Raw genomic sequence first — 24,121 nt, 5'->3', positions numbered from 1 at the left:
AATTATTTTAAAAGTTTCTTCCCTTTTTTCTTCTCATAAGTTATACATGAATGAGAATGGCAAACATTTTTATGTTCACCAATATGAAAAAGTAAAGCAGTTTTAAGGAATTCAAATAATGGAACTCCAATTCTTGTAGCTGCCCAATTAGTTTACTTTTCATTTCTGTCACAGTTATATACATACTCTTGAGCCAGCTAATTCATTTTAAAAGGTATGAGCATTTCCTGGTGGGAAGCATAATCGTCTGTTTCAAAGAACCAGTATAAAGAATCAATTTTACAAGATCCTTACTATAAGAGTCCTTGGATCATGGCACTGTAGGTATAAAGTCTTCTTTGTTAAGATCCTTTTACTACATCCTCTTGGATGTTATTTTACCAAATAGTTTTTGGAGGAAAGCACAGATACAACACAGGACTAAAAACCATTCACTGTGTTCATGTCAGCACATCTATCCTGGTTGTCCAAAATTAGGTTTCTACCATCTTCGAAGTATTGGGAATTTTTTGAAAATATCTTTAAACTGCTATCTTGGATAAAAGGTATATAATTTTAACATATGGCTATAAACTTGCATTGTACATTTCATGAAAGCTAGTAAATTTTTTTTAAGGATTTACAATGTTAAGAATCTTAGCTTTATTTTTATTGAAAAATTTTCACATACCTAACATTTTTCAAATCTTGTCTATTTCCATTTTCAGCATGTTGAGCTATTCTTCCTTCTGCTTAATTCTACTTAACCCATCTACTAATGTTCACTAGAGAAAGCTAGTCCATTTACGGGTTTGTCTGAGTTGGAACAAGTTCTTTATTACATGCACAGGGAACTAACAACATGTAAAGTAGAATGTGTAGAACCATGGGGTTTAGGGGGATTGGAGGTAGGGAAAAATTGCATTATGTTCAAAACTCTGTCACAGGGAGTCAGTTCATGTGTGTAAAACTTACACCAAACAAAAACGGCTCCAAAAATATATAATGCTACTTCCATTTATCCCATTTGAATGCAGCTGGTAATTCTCAAAATGTTTTGTTGATTTGGGGAAGGGGGAACATATCTTACATGCACAGAATGCTTCAGAACATTTTCTGCTTGGCTACCCATCTGCCAAGTAGGCTGATGATCAAAGTCTGAAAGCAGCTGACAGTTCTTTAGGTCTACAGACACTATGCATGAAAAATCAGATTCTGTGTCAGCAAATACCTGAGAAAAAGAATACCACAAATGCATTTGAAAAAGTGTTTTTAAAGTTAGATAATAAATGTATAAAACTATACCAAGGAAATCATATCTTTAGAGAAACAATTATGAAATGAACAGGGACATATGAAGCCCTCCATTATGCCAATTTCCTTTAGTGGAATTTTTCCTTATGGGAGCAAAGCAGATGGGACGGGCTCTTAAGCAGATGCGTTTTTATCAAGTAGGACGCCACAACAATTCCCTGAGATGAGGTAAATATGCACATGCTCCCTTCAGGAAAGCAGTGCTCATCCACCACAGAACTCCCTCTGGTTTAGACATGGACTGAAATACCAAAAATATCAAGATATGTTAAGACAGTAGAAATTTAAGAATATCTGTGGATCTCTTTCTCAAGTCTACATTTTAACACTAAAAGTTCTTATCCTTGGCTATTTTTTCCCTCAGAATTACCTAGGGCTCATATTTACTGATAAAGTTTTTAAAATTCTAACCTGAATTCTCTGTTGACCTCTGACCCAACTACTAAAATTAGGCAAATTTGCTTTATAGTCACACTACAGTTGCTAAACTGTGGTATCACCAAATAGGAGATCTCCACAGAGAAGTATGGTGACTTGGCCCCTCGCCATGCAACCAGTGAAAAAATTAAGAGAAATAAGAGCCCTGCTGTCCTGAATGTTGACCTTGTGCTCGTCTCATGATACTGTAGTGCAAATCTGCCTAAATGTTTTGGAAAGTTCAGTATTGGTATGTGTTTGGAGGGAGTGAGATGAGGAGGCTGGAGTAATAGTAAAGACTAACAACTCAGGAGATGGGAGCAATAACTCTAAAAGCTTTACAGTAGTAAAAAAGCTGGATGTTCATAGGAAAAAATATCAGAATACTTTGAACTATAACAAGCATAATAGTGATGAGTAAAAATCCTTCCAGGAAGTCCTCCTTGAGTGTTCACATGTTCACTTCTTGACACATTTTAGTAAAATACACCAGCACTGACACATTTTTTAAATATAGCACATAACTATCATATACAGACAGTTCTGTTGTTCCTTACCCAGTCCCCAAAACGAAAAGCAACAGGTTACAGGTAGCCAATGCCATCTTATTCCTGCTCTTTTACAAAATAAACCAAATGCAAACCATTATTTTGCATGGAGCTTGTACTGCTAAGCTCACTTTTAGACGTTCATTTTTAATATGAAACACATTCAGAATGTTAGCATAATGCAGTTTACATTGTGAAACAATTTGTTCCTAAAACATGAATGTCCACATTTTTTTCTACTAATACTGCAAAATAAGCCACACATCCACAAGTGGTTAATTTGCTCCTCCTATAACTAGAGAGCTTGGCAGAAGTCAAACACCATCAAGTATAAATAGAATCTTATCACACCACCTCAAATAGTTCCAGTATTTCTAACTTCCAGACCACTAAAATATCCTCCCCACTCCTACGTTTTGCTCCCAAGATTCACTGCATTGTTTAAAAGTAGCGTATGGTTATGAAATTTAAAATACAGTAAGATCAAAATTAATTACTTCAAATAATTTTTAAACCAATACTCTGCACCCCCTTAGTGAGACGTGTTCCAAAAATAAAAAGAATCACAAAATTTGCACTTAATAAGTTTACTGTTGGTCATGATTTTGATGTAATTCTGAAATAATTTTAAATGTCTTATAGAATCAAATAAGTAAATACTGGTCTTGTTCAAACCCCAAGTTCTCCCCAGGAAAGAAGGAATATACAAATATGGGACAGGGGAGGGGAGGGAAAATGAATATTAAATTTGAAATGAAAGTATCAGAAGGAACTCGTGATATATAGAAAATGCATTTCCTGGCTCTGTTCCCTAAAAGGGCCTAGAAACAATGGCACTCCAGTAGCACCTAGATCTTGATTTCCAAATACCATCCCCCAAGAAAAGAAACAAGGCTCCTTCCTTGGAGAAATAGACAATTCCCAGTCTGGGGCAGGCAAACTGTATGATAAATCTAGACTATCTTGCTATAGCAAAAAGCAAGAAAGTGCTCAAAGACTGATAGGTACAGGTAAAAATGATCCATGAATACCCTTAAAGGTGCTCTTGCTGACCAAATTTGAAAAAATTACAGTAATTTAAATAGAATGTTTAAAAAGAATCGATGAGCCATACTGAAAACAAGTGGGCAGAGATAAGAAAAAAAGTTGATTCTTTGTAAAAGAGTGCCAGCTAAATAATGTAGATGGAATGTTAGATTTAGAAAGTCCCAATTTGCAGCCACCAAATAAAATGAATTCTGAAAAGGATTATTGATGAATGTTAAAACCTTTGAGTGAACAGGATATGCAAATGATCTCCACATTATCTCCTCCCATATCGCTTAAGAAAAAGATATTCTTAAAATGGGAACATCAGACAGAGACCGAGTGATCAAACTTACATTGGCAATAATGTGACAATAACTTTATGTTCCTCCTGATATGACATAATGAATGAGACATAACATATGCCATTTATGGAGTCTTCAGCCAAAATGTTTATCCTGAACCTACTCATACTGGTGAAAAACAATTAAAGAAATACAAACTTCTACAAGCTAACTGGCCTGCTTTTCTAAGTGTTGATTTTTCCTACCTTTTTTAAAAAAGGTAGGAAAATTATTCTAAAGAAGACTACAGATAGAGGACGACCAAATGCCATGAGTTTGGGTCTTGGATTTAAAAAAAGAAGAAAAGCTTTAAAGAACATTTTGGGAGAAACTGAGACTCAAGTTTGCATACATACTATACATTAGACAATTCTGAAATTCCTTGGATGTGATAATTGTATTATGATCACGTAGGAAATGTCCTTATGTTTTAAGAGAGACATGCTGTAGTAAAGGGGTTAAGTATGATGCCACTTATTTCAAAAGAAAAGTGCTTATACAGAGAGATACAGAAAAATAACAATTGTTGAATACAGGAAAAGGCTATATGATTATTTCATTGTACTATACTTTCTGTATACTTGACAATTTTCTGTAAACTTGAAAATTTTCTAAATAAAAAATTGTAATTAAAAAAATTTAAAAAAAAAACTTACAGATAGCATGAGGGTGCGTGTGGGGGCTTTAGCAAAGTGGTGCATCCTGCTCTTAATTTTAACCAAACCCAATGAAAAACCAGAAGTGGTTGCAGAACAAATTGAGGAATCAAGCCAAGATGGCAAACAAATTTCTAAACTTCCACTTCTTATTAACTTAATACGTATGGATGGCAAGTGGTATAAAGGTGATGGTAAATGACTTCTAACGTACCTTAATCTATTTTGTAAGCAAATGACATAAAATGAAGAAAAAAGGTTAACATGTTTCCCATCTTCTAAATATAATTTCATAGAGAGGAGTAGTGGCGGAGAAGGGGGCAGGGAGGGGGTGGGGAAAAGATTCTTTTAAAACAATACGAAAAACGAAAACGTTAATACATTGACTTATTTTGAAAAATAGGCAAAATGATGAAACTGGATGTTTTCTCACCTAAATCTAATACACATTTATAATTAGATATATACAATTAGACTACAGCCCATATTGTTTTAAAATCTCCCAAACCAAGAAAAACATCATCACCAATGTGATGGGTTTTTAAAATCTTTTAAGAAAAAAACTACCCCACCTAGGTTTTTTTCCCTTAAGCTTATTTTCTGATAGACATTGAATCAGCCCATACTGTTAATTCCACTACCAGTATATAAAATGCCTCTCTAAATATTCAGCATTCTGTCTTAAAGCTCTCAAAACTATGGTTGCATATCAAGTGCTGCTGATAGACTCTACTGAACTAAACACAGTACAAGAATTTTTATATAGCCATTAAACTTGAAAAAAGTTTTTATTCAAATGGTTGTGAGTTTATTTTTGATTATGAAATCAGCCACCCCGCTCCCACCACTTCCCCCTGAAATCCCAAACAAATGCAGCGTTAACGACTACATGGTGGGATAATCAAACTTTTTAATCTCCCTTTATACATTATATTAACATTGATATTGCAAGGCATTCCATTCACAAATATTACAGTTTGATAAAAAATTTCACACACATACCCCCGAAAGTGTATACCAGATTCGGTCACTTTACTAAATCATTAAAATAATACAAGTAATGAAAACATTATCATAATTCTTTTAAAGCAATAAAGGTCTGAGGCACTCTGGGAAAGATGTTCTCGTACAAGTATAATATGTCAGTGGTATCAAATTATCTTACAAGAAACTTACCAGATACTCAGTAATCAAGTACAGCCTAATGACAATGACTTTGATCTGTCTTCATTGGATCCACTCTCATTTGAATTGAACTACTGAAAGGAACAGAGATTGGGCACCTAAGTTCATTTCTGATGAGGTTCCCAGCGATGTAAAGGTGAAACGTGCTTTCAGCACACCAAGGAGAGCTGCATCCCTGCCACGAGGGAACAGTTCGGTCTTCAGAGAGGTTCCTTTCTTATCACGACCAGGTTTGCTAAATGTTAGGATCTAACAGCCCACTTGACTTACTCTGCTCACTGCTGGAGAGATTTCAGAACTGGCTTTCCCCATCAACTTCTATAGTGCAACCTCCACCCCTCTCTGAATATCTCCAAGGTATGCCCTGGAAATAAAAGAGAGGAGAAAGGGAACGTTTTCCCTCCCATTTCGACCAAATAGGTATGAAACAGCAATGTAATACAAAATTCTCATGCTCTGAAACAGCCAGCTACCACTTGGAGCATGGCTATTTTTGTCATAAACTAGATTTTTAAAAACCTAATAACCTTTTTTCAAAGTGAATTTTTTCCACATCCATTCGCTGATACAGAGTCCACACTGAAGAGAAAGTCTCACTGACCTGAGTGCTTCCTTACACACAATTACACGAGTAAATAATTAGCATGGGGGAAGAGGGAGGCCAATTCCCAACTGGGAATTCAGTCACTGCAAACTATGGGTCCATTTACGACAGCATATAACCCTGTCAGAGCAGAATCAACACAAACTCCAGGTCACATAGTGTTCAGTAATTATATATATGGAATTTAAAATGTATACATATATATTTCCATACATATATAATAAAAAAAGCTGAAGCAACTTATGTTGCTAAAGTTTCAAGGATTCCCATCTTCAACATTCATTTGGAAAGCAGCTGGCTCTCGATGGCCCAGTTGTGGCAGTGATAAAATCAACTAGAAGCAGGTTTAAGTAAAAAGTGCTCAAAGGCGAATGAGAAAACAGGGGCACAGAGATTCTTGCGGGGGACAGGGGAGCACTCAAAGGAGTTGAGAAATATTTCCTTTATTCTTCTCGGCTTTTTCAGACCCAAGACAAGTTCGTGAGGACACACGTCAAATGCTGTAGTCTTTCCTTATCTACAGTCAAAAACAAAACAAGTAATAAAAAATTTCATCTTCCATTCTGTACTCTCAATAAAATGCACAAGTACAGCCAGAAGGCATTAGTGAGATGTGCCATCTCGGAAGAAATTAAAATTGGGACATGAAATGAGGCCGCGCACTCTCGAGCCGTCGAGTTAGGATTTCACAGCCAGCGTCCGTGACCAGCAGGGTGTGCTCGAACTGAGCAGACCGCTTCCCATCTCTCGTCACTGCAGTCCAGCCATCTGGCCAGGTTTCATCCTGCCATCCGCCTTAAATACACAAAAACAATTTTTCTTAAATCTATCACCCAATTTTCTAAGTAAGTGCTAGGTAAGTACGTTTGCATATACTCCTACAGAAAACCAATAAGAAAATTCACTATTAAGATTCCTACTTACACCTCAATTGTTTTATTTGTTTATTTATTTTTAGCACCTACAGCACCTGGTCTTTCTAGGTGGTCTCCCATCCAAGTACTAACCACTGCAACCCTGTTTAGCTTCCAAGATCAGATGGGATTGGGTGTGTTCAGGGTGGCATGGCCGTAGACTACCTCAATTGTTTTAGCTAAAGCATTTCCAACTTCATTTTGGTCTTTAGTTCAATGAAGTAATAATATTTAAATTTACCTCAAGTGTGTTAAAACTTCAAATGTTTTATACCTCCCAAACAGCCAATCAAGATGGTATTCCCAAAATAAAAACAGTGGGTGATACATTTTAGAAAACATATTGATACCAGTCATCACAAAACTACAAGTAAATAAAATTGGATGAATAAATTCCATTCTTTATTGGTATAATTTAGCTCTTTTCTGGCATCTGACTAAACTATAGCCAACATATATTGTGAAGGAAATAATGTAACTTTATATACTTTTATTATAGCATTTAATTCCTGATATGCTGGCACATAGATGGTGAGAATAGATTATACTGTGAAATTTTTGTAGACCACACCCCTGTAAACAGAAAGAAGGCAGAGAATGAAATAAGGATTAGCAAGAGAATAAAAAAATTATGATGAGGCAGAATGGGTTAGAGGGATTGAAACTAATGAAAGGAAATGAAGAAACATGAAACGGGCTAGGAGACAATGGTAAAAAGAAGCCACAACACTAGAGAAAGAGAGAAAGGGGACAGGGGAGGGGAGGCAGAGAGGGAATAAGAAAGTTGTGCAATTCCGGATACTACAAAAATACCTATTTACATATACTTTGGCCTCCAAATTACATGTCAAAACATCAATCCATTCTTCATTTTGAGTAATCTTCGTTAAAGATTAGGTCTCACTGACTCAGACAAATCCCACAACAAACTCTGCACTGAAGTAACCTACTTTTGCAAAATTAAATCTCAGTCTAAAAAGAATATGAGGAAGCTTAAAGTTAACTCATACTTTGCCAAACACCTAAAGATGAGTAAATGGTTATTTTCCAATGTAATGAATGACCTTTTCACAAATGGATTTACACATAATACTTCTTTGATTTTACTATGATCTACTAAAACAAGTTATTAATGTCAAGTCGAACATAGTTGGCCACTATTCTGAAGAAATTCAAATTCTTGGATCTGAGACTCTGAGGCTGGGATTTAACCTGAGTTACACTGTTATAATTTGCTGATTATCTGAACCAGCTCTACAGAAAGTTATTTGCTTATGCCTGTAACCATCACATTATTTCTCACCACCCAGGTGTCAGTTAATGAAAATAGGTATGTGACCAAAAGACAATTTCCTCTCACTGTCTTGCCTTTCTCTGCTAATATTACTTACTGCCTTTTCGACTTGTTATATATGATTAGAACTTTATTCCATAAGGACAACAAAAACAATATATTTGTACAGCCCTTTATAGTATACAAGGTACTCTGTGTTAAGATAGATCATCTCACTTAATTCTTAGGGCAGCTTCTCCGAGTTAGCAGGAGAAAGATTGTGATTTCCATGTTAAAGAAAAGGATCAGGTTAAGGCAGCCTCTAAAACAACCTCCAATGCCCTCCTCCCCTCCTTGAGTGTGAACTGGATTAAGTGACTCCCTTCTAAGGAAGAGAATCTGGTAGAAGCTGTGGGATGTCATTCTCAAGATTAGGTACAAAAAAGACTGGAAGAACTCAGAGAGGGGTAGGTACCTTTAACACAGGGCCAGGACACACTGCCTGCTACTAACTACTGTCTCACTCTGTACCCCATGATCCCAACAGAGAACTGGCAGAAAAGAAGGTGAAGGCTTCACGAGCAGGCTCCAGCTATCATTTTGACATCTCAGTGAGGGGCCCTAACCATGACAGAGTCTACTAGCATTGCCACATGCCTGTCGCAGGACATAACAACCATGAGGACATAAAACTGTTGTCTGTGCTGTGCTTTCTCCACAATATTTGTAAGACATCACCTGACGAAATAAGTCTAGACCCTGAAGAGGCAGAACAGCTCAGGACATCAGAGTATGACAAATTCTGCCACGTAACTAGCTAAGCAACTTTAGGCATATTATGTAACCTCTTCAAAAATTAGTTTGCTCTTTTGTATAATGGGGATAGCACCTACCTCATAAGTTGTAGAGAATTAAATTATAAAACTGTGTCTGCCTCAAAGTGAGTTGCTCTACATTTTTCCTCCCCTCCAGCCCCCACTGTGCCCCTCGTGTCAAGCAATAAATTTCTACACAGGCTTGATGGAGGCTCCTAATTATTACACTACACCCTTTGACAGGATCTTAATGAAAAGAGATTGGGAATGAAATACTTTAGCATTTACTGACAGCAAGAAAATTACAGTGTAGAAAATACTGCTTCCTTAACAACTCTTAAAATTTTCAGTTCTCTAAATGACACTGAATCAAGTTCAATATGGGACAGGGAGAGGAAATAAGCAAAAAGAAAGTAGACTACTAATCTGATCACGAGTAACCAAAAGTAAATAAAAATTCAATTAAAGAACATTACTGTATCCTTTTTTCTCACCTTCACAAATCATTGGCTCAATTGTAAATACATGGCCAGCCTTCATCACTCCAACTGCTTTATTTTCTGAAATTAAAGAAAAAATTCTCAAAACATAGCAAAAACCCAACAGTGTACTGTTGAACAGCTCACTGGAAAAAATATACAACTTATAGTCCCATCCGTGATTGTTAAATTACCTTCTGATTCCCCTTTCTTAAAGTAGATCATTCAACAAACAGGTACCTTACTGATAAGCACCTACTTTGGGACAGATATTCTCCTAGGCATATTTCCTTCTGCTTATGTTATCTCTAGGAAAATACAGAGAGACATCTGTAGGCTAGATTTCAGATGTGGTTATCACTTCTATAAAAGGAAAAGTCCACCATTTGTTACAGTAGGACTGGAACTGCAATCATGGAACCGAACAAAGTTCCATCACTCATCCAGGTATAACAGCTTAAAGGAGAATAACAGATGTTTCAGATTATGCCATAAATCTCCCATCTCTTGGGTGGGTGGATGGGTAGGTGGGTGGGGATATGTGTGGATGTGGGGTAGAGGGAGGACACAGCCTGTAGAAACAATTGCCAATTTTCATTAAATTCTTCTATACGTTGTCTTCTTTTTCTTATCTTCAAAGGGGAACATTGGCTCTGCGCACTAACCTATTTTTTAATGCTGACAAGACTATTCGTTTTTATTTGAAACAAAATTCCATTTCTCCCTCCAAATACTGTTTTAGTTTTTGATCAAGTTCACTAATATGCGAGTATTTTTCAAGATCATCATGAGAAACATAACTACGAATTAAAGTGTCCAGAGAGAGAGAAAGGCCTTTTTTAGACAATCTCAGACAAAAATGGAGAACCAGTTTAAATTTCAAATTGAAAAACAAGAACTGGTAAAAAAATTAAATTAAATTAAAAAAAAGAGCCCCAGTAAACAAATGCCTGCATTTGCTCATCCTGACCAGCAGATGGCAAAAGCACCAGCTTTCAGAGTTTCTCCGTCTGGCTCTTGGTCTTTGCCATGTGTCCACAGAGACTGAATCTACTGAACACCACACTCTTTACTATGGTCTAACCTCACCCACACTTCTTTCCTGCACATCTCTCCTTGTGAATAGCCATCATGCTGCTTTCCACTATCTTACGTATTTCCCAAATACACTTTCTGCAGGTTCCAAATCTGGAGTTTCTAAACAGTTATAAAATCTAAGCGGCAAAAAATAATTTTGACTTTTTATTTCTAATCTCATGAACTTTCCAAATGATCACCAATTTACTACATATACACAATTAATGCTATTCCTCTGAGGATATCAAAAAGAAGATTGCCAGGAGTGTCAGTGTGGTGTCATACAAGAAGAGAATAAATAAATCTAGAGCTGTGCTGTCCAGTACAGCAGCCCTGGCTGCGTGCAGCTACTGAGCGCTTAAAACGCAGCCAGTCAGAATAAGACAGGCTGTAAGTGTAAAAATATGACAAAGGCAAAAAAAAAAAAAAAAAAGCAAGCATGTAGTATATCTCAATAATTTTTATTCATTAAATGTTGAAATGCTAATATTTTTAATGTAGTAGATTAAACATACTTAATTTCACCTATTTTATTTTACTCTTTGACTATGACTAGAAATGTTTAATTACATATATGTCTCGTATATTCTACTGGACAGCACTGATACAGAGAATCTAAGTTCCAACTCTGCTGCTGCCACTGATTCATTATTCAAGAAAAGTTACAACTCCTACTCATATCGACTCATGGTTTCAAGTTTCTCAACATATCTTACTCAACCAACACACCTTATCTGAGTGACACTACGCTAAGTACTTTTTAAAAAATTTGTACATGCTCTATCATCTACCTCATAAGATTACCATACTATATATTCTAAATGTAAGGTATTATCATCATGGTTTCTCAACCATTAATAACTTAAATAAAGAAGCAAATAAACTCTACTATAACAAGGACTTCTCTTACGTAAAAGAGGTGGAGGGAAGTTACACAATTTCCTGGTTCCACCTTTAGCTGGTTAGGAATATGGAATTACAGGCCAGAGATCATTTACATATCAAAAGGCCTCTCTCTGCTCCACAAAGACTATCCCAACAGGTTCCTTGACACTTCCCCAAAGTGATCACAACATATTGTGATTTATATAAACCCTGATTTACACTTGACTTTTCATAAACATATCAAATGTATGAAATGAAGTATACCTACCCGGTCCTTGCTTTTTTTCAGAATTGTTTATTTCTTACTAAATAGTTTAAAAAGAAACTCAAGTGGCATCTCTTGTATGTCAGTGGCACCATAGTTGGCTGACACCATCATCACTGATGCATATCCCCTCCTCCCACAAATCCTATCTTCTTCAGACAGTCTCTATATAATCCATACCTAAGCCTGAGTTTGTCACCTCTACAAGTAAGGGCACTTTGTTCATTCCTTCCCTGCACACACTTTTTTTATTTACACACATGCACACACTCACACCACTGTAATCAAAATAACTATTTCCATTCTGTTAAAGAGAATGCACAACAGGTGATTATTACGAGGCTTACCAGGAAGGAATGAAGTTGGCTACTAATTTTCTGTTGCCAGCTTTTATTTTAAGCACAGTTCAAATCTTAAGTAAAAAGAACTATGTGGTCTGCTAATAAACGCTTATTGATTGATGTCAAATACTGTGCTCTAAATGACTTCTCGAGCTCCGACTGTCGGGCAGTTTCTCACTCATTTCACTTTCTCTTCACAACTTGGGACATCTAGAATTTTACTACCTCCTCCCAGGACCATGGCAACAGTGCACCGGGCCGACTGGCCACACCAACTCGCACCTCCAATACATTCTAGACACTAAGGCCAAACTGGTCTTCCCAAAACGACAACTTCACCTTGCTAGTTCTCTGCCCAAAAATGTTTCTGCAAATTCCTACGAATGAGGTCAAATATCCTTGGTCTGGCACTGCCTGTTACTAGTTCCTAACACATAATACTCAGCCAAGCTCATATTGTCTCTGTTCAGTCTTAACTTGCACCCATTCATGCTTCACCTCTACCTAGAAATGCTCTTCTACATCTTCTCCTCCAAACCAAATCTCAATCATTCTTTATTTCTCCCACAGGACATACTACCAAACTGCTTCGGTCCTTACTAGATAGCACGAAGTACAGGAGAAAATAATAAGTATAGAAAGCCAGGGAGAACCCAGGTATCAATCCTTGCCCTGGCATTTATTTACTAGTCTCTGTGAACTTGAGTACATAAATTACTTCTCTAAGCATAGAATCTTTTTTTTAAATAGAGCAAAATAATTATTCATTGAATTGTGATGATCAAATTGGACAATGTTACCTTATCATCATCACATGCATCACTCTAAATGTTAACATTAAGAGCTTTCCATGTATTGTATCACTTAATCCTATTAACAGTTTGAGGGAAGGTGCTACTCCTTACCCATTGTACACATGAGAAATCTTAAGCACAAAGAGATAGGTGAAAGCCTCTATAGAGCAGAGGCTCCTACATATTTGTTAAATTCCTTCAGAAGTTACTTGTAGTGGATAGATTTCATTTCTAGCACTAAGCAACAAGACTTATTCCTGCACGTCTTATCTCTCCAAGAGAAAAGGTTTCTGGAAGACATTAACTGTCTTACACTCCCCCTTTGTTATTCTATCAGACAGTACTCAACTTGAGGAAAGGTATTTTGTCTGCTTGTACCAACAACGGTCTATTATCTGACATACAACTAAGTATTCAAATCAAACCAAGCTGAACCAATTTTATTTAAAGAATCAGAACAGTGATGGCTAGATATGTGGCAGAGATTGTTGGCTGTTCACCAAAATTAGTTCTTTTTTCCCAGAGTACTCAGCTAGATAACATTTCCCAACTTCTCTTTCAGTTAAGGTAGACATGTGACTGAATTCCTGCCAATGAAAAGTAAATATAGTGATTATGCCAATTCCAGGCTGGTTCATTAAAACCTCCCAAGCATAGCCCTCCATGCTTCTCTCCTTCCTTCCTAATATCTACAGAATATGAGTCAACTTCCAGAGTATCTTGAAAGCTGTAGGTTGAAGATGACAGAGCCTGGATCACAGAATAATTGCCCTACCGCACAGAGCAACCAAACATGCATGCTTTAGACTATTCTGTGAGCAAGATGAACATATGAACGTGTATTGTGTTTGAGCAAATATATATCTGGGGAGGTCTATTTATAATAGCTAATAGATTATTCTAATAAATATAAAATAGTAGGTCCTATTAAATGTTTGAATAAGTATCTGTTGGATAAATGGTTGGCGAACACCAAATCTTTGGACAGCACTTACTGGCATAGTGGGGTACATTGGGGGCTGTATGGAAAAGCTTGTGGATTCCATGCCCACAATAACTTCGAACAACTGAAAAGCCACTTGCTTGGGCATGCTTCTGAATAATGTTTCCCAATTCTCTGTATCGAACGCCAGGTTTCACTGAAAGATAAAGAAAAGACTCGTGACAAAAAGTAATAACTAACATTTACTGGGCAAGTACTTACTATCTATGTGCCAGGAACTTTTCTGAATGCTTTACACGGCTACATGAATAAATTTTCAGATGAGGAAACCGAGACATAGAGAGGCTATACTGCCAGTAAATGGTAAAGCTGAAATTCAAACCGGTAGCACCTCCTTCGATGGGAGTGGGGATGGGGGGGGGAGTAGGACACATGTCCAATGCCCAGTACTAAGAGGATGCAGGGAGGTACCTCTTGCCTTCCGAATAAACAAGGGAATGGAAAACACACTTCTCTTCCTTTCCTTTCTATTAAAGTGAACAGAAGAGGCAAAAAAGGAAAGAGCACCAGGAGAAAAAGGAATGTCCAAAAAGTAACTTGACTTGTCCTGAGTTTCAGTCTGGTCAATTTCTCAAAGAATTACCTCCCCTGGGCTTCCTCATCTCCATAAAAGTGGTTCTCAAATTATTCATAGTTGCCTCTGCAGAAGGTCCTGGGCTTAGGGTATAGAAAGGTACTTCTCACTATATACTTCCTACTCCTTTTAATTTTTATGACTTTACTACTGTTTCAACAAAAACCCAAACAGAAGAAGGGGTTCTCACTGATGTTATGGCTCTCTTAGCACTGAGATTCCAGAAAGTGAGTCACGCAGGCCCCCTACAGTCTCCTTCTCTGCCTGACTTCCAACCTGAGGTTCAGGAACAACATATCTTCTCCAGCCTATCAAATTTCTGGGCCAATAGCCCAAGAAATCATTTTAAGTAACACTTACTTGTCCTTAACCAGATGTTCCAGCTTGAAATTTTTAGGGGGCAGAAGGTTAATGATTTTGAGGAACCACACGGACTTTCACAATTTTCCTACATTTCCATCCAAGTCTTCATATCAGTCCCATTCAGCAAGAAAAGCAAAATTTTAATCCATGTTGCATAGTACACAGTAAAGACCGTCCCCGTTTGACAATAATGGGGTGAAAGCGGGAGATTCCTTTCTAATTCTCAAAGCAAAGACAATTCTGGTCCCATGGGTGTACTTTGTAATATTTGGAGATATTTTTGGTTTCCACAACTAGGAGTGGTGGTGCAACTGGCATCTAATGGGTAAGGACAGGGATGTTGCTAAGTGTCCTATAAAAAGCACGGGACAGGCCCCTACAACAAAGACTTATCTGATTCAAAATGCCATTCACCTGTAAAGTGAGAAGCCCTCTTCCAGAAGGCTAATTTCAACAACTGATCAAGCTCTCCAGTGCCCTGCACCACCGTAGGCAGCCAAATTATTGTAAAATAATGGGCAGGAATGATACATACAAAGAGATTAAGCAACTTTTGTTCTTTCCTGGTTACTGTTATAAAGACTTTAGTTTCTGATAGTTTCTTCGCATGTTTTATTCCTATGTCTTTGTAAAATGACATAACAGCTGTCCAGTTATTTCAGCTAACTAACTCACAGGGAAGCAAAAAGGATATAAACAATGAATACATTATTTGGCAGAAACTCTAAAAATTATTTAAAACTAAAGCTTCCACAAACAAGAAACTAAATACTAAAGTTCTCATCTCACAATACCACTGGGAATATTGTTTTTCAATAATCGACAGTGAATAAGTAAAAAAAAATTGATACATGAAAATATCATATACTTTCATTGTTCATTTCTCAAACTTCATCAAATCAGTAAAAATTTCATCATCTCCCACACGTTGACTAAAAATAATAAAAATAATGGATGTGTTATTAAAGATAAATAAATGTTTGCCTAAGAACAATACTTTGTAGATGATATATCAGAGGTGTTTCTGTTTGTTTGGTGGGTGGGAAATGCAGATAATATAAACTGAACAATAAAGCTGAACTGCTATAGATTTCAACCAAAAAGTTGTTTGTCCTCAAACTGTCTTTTTCAGTAAAAGTCTGTTAACACTTGTGACAAGGCTTTCTCTCTCCTCACAAGATACAGAACAAATAAACAAACAAAAACCCTCAATGAATTGTTTGTATGGACAAAAACAGACAGCCTGAGAAAAATGCTAGAGAAATACATGTCTACCCAAAGATAGTATTCACTACAATAGCAAGACATCTAGAAAACACCAAAATCCAGTAGGGGAATAGCTATAGAAATGTTTGTACTATGGAATATAACATACGGTCACTAAAAGAATATGGTAGAATGATGCATGCAGGTACATATGCTAATTTGGAAAGATCACTAAGATGTTATTAGTTGAAAAAGTACCAAATTACGGAATACTATGATTCTATTTAACTAAACACATACACACAGGTATGAGTATATGTGTGTGTTAATACACAGAGGAGGAAAAAACCTGAATATTCAAAGTGAATACTTCTGGAGAAAAGAGAAATATAAAAAGGAAAGAGGAGAGGCAAGTGTAATGGAGGATAATTCATTTTTCCTTCATAATCTAGTGTCTTGTTATAATTATTTATAATGAGAACACAATATTTATGAAAGAATAAAAAGTAGAAAAGATTGAACTCAAGAACTATGCATACATTACCCCTCATTTATCAGCCAAAGAAAAGGCTGGCAAATCAGAGAAGAGAAAAATAAACAATCTTTCAGTCCATCCTTATCAAGGGATTACAAATCATCCTTAAACTATCACTGGTCAAACCCAAAGCTAACTCAGGTAGGGGAGAGGCCAAGCTGGGACAAGGAATTCATGGTGCAGTGACAAATCATTGAAGACCCAACAACACACAGACGTTCAAGCGGGTGCCCAGCCCTGAAGCTGACCTGCATCAATGGCTTGCATCAGGCACTCATACGTGGTCTGGACGAGTTTCCGTGCTCCCTCATCCACATCTCCAACAAAAAATGTCTCGTTCAGGTCCCCGTGATAACCATTGCGATAAAGCGTGATGTCCACTGCAAAAGAATGTGCAAATATAAAGACTAAATTTGTTTTTATGTCAAACAAATGTAGTTTCTTCAACATGACAGCATCAAGCAGCTTAATGAGAAAGATAACTTCTTCATTGTCAGTTAGACAATGGGTATATAGTGAGTGCCCAACAGACACTTCTTATCTCTAATGCAACTAAACTCACCGTGGAGGACAGGACATGGTCACACAGCACAAGCCAGATGGTGGGCTTGTATATTCTTATATAGTAGTAAGTAGATCATTTATGGCAGAAGAAAACTGTATCCAGGATACATTCATGTAAGGTCAATACCCAAGTTTTGGAGGACTTTGCTACATTTGATATTAAACAGAAAATACTGCTTAAACTTACTATCTTCAAAGAAGTTTTTCCTCCTAATAAATCAAAACAGAAAAACTTACGCTATTCTACAGTTATTTTTCAAAAACTCATTTGCCTTTCTCTTATTTGTGCATATTCATCCTTCTCTTTGTCCGCACGTTTAAGAATACAGATTACTACTACACCATTATAATACAATAAATGTCTATTAGAGAGCACATGAAATGAGTGTTTTTAAACCATGAATTTTCAACCTACAATATCACAGGTATGTTGGTTCTAGCACAATACATACATTCCTAAAAAAAACCCACGCATTATGCATATAGTAAAATAACAGGAGGGTTTAGGGTGGCGAACACACAATGCAATATATATATGCCATACTGCTGAACTGTACACTTGAAACTTATTGGATTTTGTTAACCAATGTCACCATAATAAAAAATTAATTGATTGATTTAAAAATAAAATAAAATAATAAAATAAAACAACAGGGTTTATATGAAAAACAGGGTTATTCAGGCAGACCCCTGAAAAACCTATGGAACTTTATGAACAGATACTCTAACTAAAGCAGTAACAATCAGATAAAAACAGTGTCTCCACTATCATTCACAGCCAGCATCACAGTCAGTGCATTCTCTGCAGCCTTTAACACTTGGGGTCATGCTTCCTCACTTGAAAGGTAGGTCCTTGACAATCCCTGATTACAAAAAGACCAACTTCATCAACATTAAAAACACCATCTAGGGGAGCCTTCTTCATCAATTTTTCTTGAATCACAGAGGAAAATATCTGGACAGCTCCTTCCGCTGCACTTGCAGATTCCCAAGACAGCTTAACACAGAGGTCCTGAAAGTCACTGGATGAACTTCTTATATAAGGGAAGGCACTTTCACAGGATTTTTAGTTTTCTTAAGGTCTTCATATATTACTACGGATTTCTCTTTATCTGGAAGAAAGCCTGTCCTGATCTCTTCAAAACCATTAGTAGACTAAAAGAAACAAAAAATAATAATCCCACTTGAATCAACATTACTCCCACATTTCACTGACATCTTTCATCTATTCCACAATCACTTATGATAATCTGCATTAAAGAAATACATGCTGTACCAAACACATCATACTAGAAGTACCTTAAAAGCAGTATCTTAAAACCATAAAAAAGGTTTCCATGGATTTAAGATTTATTTTAAATTCTAAATATGAAAAAGGATAAGTTAAAGACAGGAAGCAAATGGAGAAGACACAATCACTATCAGGATGTCAAAACCTTGTTGTCTCTTTGCTCATGGTGACAAAAGTCACATTTACATATTTCTTACCATTAACAATATCACCTTCTTGCAAGGGCCGTCTGTCTGGAATTCCATGGCAGATTACTTCATTCACTGAAGTACAACAAGACTTTGGGAAATTATAATAATTCAAGGGAGAAGGATAGCAATTTCTGGCAATACATGCCTAAAATAAAGAGAATAATTTGGAATATATAAAAGAAAAAAATTAATCTATGCAATAAACCAGATTTTAAAATTTGAAAAATGTAAAAATATTTGTTGTAAAGATGCTCCTAATGAAATATTTGTTTAATATTTTATTTTAGAAATAGCAGTAGTTATCTTAAACAGTATAGAAAAGGATATGTGCCAGTCAGATAGACTGTAGGCAAACCAGTTTACTGATAATTGCCAAGAAAAATTCACATATTACAAATATTAATAAATATATAAAAATATGAAAACTCTAGAATTAACTAATCCTATGAAAAATATATTAAAGTAAAAACTATTTTAAATAAACATTAATGTGCGCTTTTAATATAGTTATACTTTCTTATATAGAAACAAGTATATATCTCTGACCAAAAAATGAATACGAGTATAATTAAGAAATGGTAAAGTACTGTCAGAGACATTTTAATCACTACAGTCACGTGGAACAACAAAGGAACCTCCTAGAAAATGGTCTGGTTTTCCATGACAAGTCTTATTTTACTTAGATGTTTTTATTCAGTGTAGTGCTACACAGTCTTCAGACTAATAATTTTTAAATAGTTGCATATAATACAATTTGTGGAATGCACTAGAATTTTGTTGACAAGTCTTATTATTTTTGGAAATTTAAAGTTCCCTGGATTATAAAACTATATTACTCCTTGTCGATAACTACATGTCTATCACTTCTCCCTTGCTTAATGATATAATTCTATATTTCTCACAGTAGAATGTCTTGACTGAAAATGCCAACTCCATCACAAGCTGTGTAACCTTGAGCAAGTTAACCCCTTCCTGCCTCAGTTTTCTTATCTATAAAATGGAGTCGTTGGGGAGATTAAATGAGTTAGTAAAAGAGCATGTGGCCAAAAAAAAGCACTCAAAAATGCTATTATTGCATACTACATATTTTGTAACATATGGAACAATAACCAAAAATCACGATTTATAAAACTGTGAACATAAAGTCTTTACAAACATTATTATACTCAAGAACATTTGTCCTTTCAAAAGAGTTGCCCCAATTTTACAATACCACCACTACGTTAAAGAGTATCAGCTTCATCATCCCCACACAGGCAGTGGATATAAACATCTTTAAAATACTTAATAATTTAGTAGAACTTTATGATTTGCATTTGTATGATGACCAGAGCAAGTTTAGTTTTCAATGTGTTTTATTTACTAGTTATTGCTCCTCTTTTGTGAACAATCTGTTCACATAAGGTATGCACTCATCTACTAAAGAGTTTTAAGGTCTCTCCTTGATGCATAGGTCATCTTTATAAAAAAGATATCTCAAGATGATATTTACTATAAATATTTACCTCTTTTTACTGCCTTACTGTGGATATAAAAAGAAACATTTTTTCACTAATCTAGTTTCGGAAGCTGTATTCTTTTTTATTTCAGAATCTTTGTTCTATGTGGTGGCATAATTTATTTAAAGCACGAATAAACTAAAATGTTATGAAATGTGAGGTTTTAGAAACAAGATATTTCAAGCTCACCTCAGACCTCAATATCACAGATATTATAAGATGGGGAAAATTACTGTTGAATATTTTCTATATTTGAAACCAAGTAAAAATTTACTTTCAAAATGGCTTAGCCAAGTAACTTTAGACATTTGCTACTTAGGCTTATTTAATTTTTAGATGTCTAAAACATCTAATAATGTGAAAAAAATTTTTCAAAGAATAAAAGTAAAGTCCTTACTAAGTGTACAGCATGATCTATTTCTTCAGTAGTTACACCTGGTTTAATCATCCCAGCGGCAATGTCGAGCACTTCTCTAGCAAGCTGTAAAAGAGAAACACTTAATACATCCAAGATGAAACAGAAATCTGTACCCTTTGTACTACGTAGGTTTTGTGAAAGATTTGTAAAATGCATCTTGCCTTGAATATTAAATTCTTTATTTTAAAACCATGTGTACTTCTAACATCCAATAAACATGTGTATGTGTGTATAAATACATAAATAAAATTGGGGTGACTAGCAAACAACTTAGTAAGTCTGAATGATTTCCATGTGAAAATGTACATCCTAAGTAATTTAAACAATAATCAACTGGTAGAGGCTTATTTCTATATTGTCATATTTCTATAAAGGGGAAGGGAAGGGAGGGAAATAAAAGAATCAATGAATGATATCCTCAAAAATCATAGCACAAAAGTGGTAGAAATATAAATTTCTCCAGATTATCAAAGAATATTAGTATCAAATCACTTTTAAGCACTGAATAAAAACTTTAGAAACCATTTCTAAATGAAAACTACTAATTCTTCAATTTTTCCTTAGAAAAATGTGAACATGTGATTTCACTTAATAAGTATCGGCCACTACCACTACATGGCATAGGTATTTCAAAGGGAGCTTTAGCTTAACTTTATATAAGCCTTAAACTCTGCCCTAAATTATAATGACTTGTGAATATAAAATGGCAAAATATCATAAAAACCTGGTTCTTTAAAAAAAAATATAAGGGGTAAAACAGATTGTCAACTAAATATAGATTACCTGCCATATTAATTTTCAAATAGACTATTTAAATAGAAAACAACCATTGCACAGAATTATATACTAAAATAAGTTTAATGAATAGTAAGTATGGCTACTCACAGCCTTACAACATAACATTTCCTCCCTTCAGCACATCACTGACTTCATGTCTAGTAACTGTTTAAACGTGTCCTACACCATGAGAGGGAAAAAAAATCTTACCCTACATACAAGTCGCATCCCTTCTATATCTTCAGATGAGAGTAATTTAATTTGAGAAGTACCTTTAAGAGCCTGTTCAGATTCAGACATTCCTGGAAAGGAAAATCAGCAAGTAAAACCCAAACAAATGAACAGATATAATACTAAGCATAATCATTTCCCCGATAATATAATAATCATCAAGTCTATTTCAAAGAACAGTATTTCATAATTTGGGAGGGTCCAGGTCAAATTTTTTGAAAATACATTTTCAACGTGAAAAGGAAATTTGCTACACAAACTGATGGAAGAATTCTAAAGCACGAATTTCCAGATCTACTAGAAATCAGTCAATATGGAGTACACTTATTACATGATAGGCGCTATGCTAATAAGGTCAGTAAATGATTCGATGTGAGTAGTACCACACAATTCACAAAAGCTTTTATGATTATCATCTTATGATGCAACTCTATACCAACAACTGATAAGTCGATTACACTCAAATTTATTTTTTTTAAATAGGAACCTAAGTCAGTGTTTTTCAAACTGCTATTTGTGGCTCATTAATTTCCAAAGTAAATAAAGGGAACAGAAAATATTAACATCATACGGGGTAGGGAGAAGTGCTGCTGTAAAACGTCTGACTGTTAATTTACGCACATAGACACAGACACACAGATCATGTTATAAAAGATGTTTCTCGGAGTCACAGTCAGAAAAGTTTGAAAAATACTGCCCTAAGAATCTTCGCTAATAAAAGCAGCTGAACTCAAATTATTTATATACTTAAAAATATTAGAACCAGTATAATAATCATTTCAAAATCTGACCAAAAAAATAAACTAATATTTTTTATAAACCTGATATAAAAATCCCAACTAAAATATTATCAAACAGGATCCAAAATATATATATTATACCATGACTTAAGTGAGATTCATATTGAAAAGGCAAGGATAGTTCAATATCAACAAATCTACTATATAATTTGTCACAGTCATAGAAGATTAAAGAAGAAAAATAAATAAATGATCATCTAGAAAGATGATTCAAATAACATGGCCAGTTACTACCCCAATATGCTAAAAATAAATCTCAAGCCAAGAACCCACATCATGGAATGCTCACTCTCAGCACCACTATTTAACACTGTTCTGATGGTACTAGCAGATATATTAAACAAGAGAAAGAAATAAGACATACAAAATTCAAAAGAAAAGGACAAAATCCTCATCAATTTCAGATGATTATGTATCCTTAGAATAAGAGACTACCTAGTAAATGACTAGCAATAAGAACTCAGCAAGTTGGCAGATTATTAGCTAAATATATCAAAATCAATAATTCCCATATACAAATAATGAGCTAGAAAATATAAAAGATACTATTTACAAGAGTAACTAAAAAAGATAAAGTATCTACAAATAAACTTTAATAAAAGACTCAATGATGAAATGTTTAAAATACCACAGAAAGACATAAAAGGAGACTTAAATAAAATAGAAAAACATACCCTGTTCTTGGATAGGAAGACTCAATATTGTAAAGGTGTCAATTCTTCCAAAATTAGTCTATAAATTTAATACTATCCCAATAAAAAATGGCAACAGGAATTTTTTGGGAACCAGACAAACTGATTCCAAATTTCACATGGAAAAACAAACATGCAAGAATAGCCAGGTAAATTCTGAAAAAGAGGAAAGGTGGGGACAACAAGGCCTACCAAATATTAAAATATTATATGGCTATAATAATTATTTGGCTATGGCACATGATTAGACAAATGGGTTAAAGAAACAGAATAGATCCAAAAACAGACTCAAAGACATGTGAGAATTAAATACAATGATATAGGCTACCTTTTAAAACAGTAAGAAAAGGACTGATATTTTAAAAAACTAGTGATGTGACAACCGGATATTCTTTGGGAAAAAAATTAAATTGCATCCACATTTAATTCCTAGTACTACATAAGTTTCAGATGAATCAAAAATTTTATCACACACAAAAAGAGTATATCCATAAAAATAGTGGAAGAAAACATGGGAAAATATTTTTATAATCTCTGAATCAAAAAGTTCTTTCTAGGCCATTAAGCCATAGACGCCTTAGAGAAAAACACTAATAAATTTCATTACAGAAGAATGCTGAAAGTTTGTCACAAATGTGATGCTATAAAGACAAAATGTAAATGCTTAATTGAGAAAAAATGTTTATACCACATACATCAAAAGACTGTTTTCCTTACTACAGAAAGAACACTTATAAATCAGATGGAAAAATACTAGTAACCTAACTGGGGGAGAGAAAAAAGGGCTGAGGATGAACAGATGGTTCAAAAGGAAAGAAAATACAAATAATTTTAACATATAAAAAGATGCCCAACCTTACTCGTAATTTAAAAATACATTAAAATAACAGCAAAATATCATTTTTCATCGTTCAGATTAGCACAAATCATTAAGCCTGATAGCACATTATGCTGAGGAAGATAACAGAAAAAAAGAGATCCTTATATTTTTTAATGAAAGTAACAACTGCCAAATCTCTAAAATTTATTATATCTCTCTAAATAAAAAATGTATGTATTCT

At 35.0% G+C, this 24,121-nt stretch overlaps 1 protein-coding gene and 1 pseudogene across 3 annotated transcripts in view; both read right to left on the bottom strand.

Annotated features, from left to right (window-relative positions):
• Positions 1-5,174: 5,174 nt before the first annotated feature.
• METAP1 (methionyl aminopeptidase 1) overlaps positions 5,175-24,121 on the bottom strand; it is a 53,229-nt gene continuing 34,282 nt past the window's right edge. For all 3 annotated transcript variants that reach the window (XM_006910753.2, XM_025046015.1, XM_006910754.3), the window contains 7 exons: positions 21,548-21,639; positions 20,540-20,623; positions 18,650-18,788; positions 16,846-16,977; positions 13,912-14,055; positions 9,570-9,635; positions 5,175-6,868 (listed from right to left, as the gene is read on the bottom strand). In XM_006910753.2, coding sequence (XP_006910815.1) covers positions 6,705-6,868; positions 9,570-9,635; positions 13,912-14,055; positions 16,846-16,977; positions 18,650-18,788; positions 20,540-20,623; positions 21,548-21,639 — 821 coding nt within the window. In that variant the 3' untranslated portion in view covers positions 5,175-6,704. The remainder of the gene's footprint in view (positions 6,869-9,569; positions 9,636-13,911; positions 14,056-16,845; positions 16,978-18,649; positions 18,789-20,539; positions 20,624-21,547; positions 21,640-24,121) is intronic.
• Positions 7,032-7,149, bottom strand: LOC112478969 (annotated as a pseudogene).

Source organism: Pteropus alecto, unplaced genomic scaffold, assembly GCF_000325575.1.
Source record: "Pteropus alecto unplaced genomic scaffold, ASM32557v1 scaffold63, whole genome shotgun sequence".
Taxonomy (NCBI): Eukaryota; Metazoa; Chordata; class Mammalia; order Chiroptera; family Pteropodidae; genus Pteropus; species Pteropus alecto.
The sequence above is the reverse complement of the archived record's forward strand: the minus strand, read 5'-3'. Positions and strand labels throughout refer to the sequence as shown.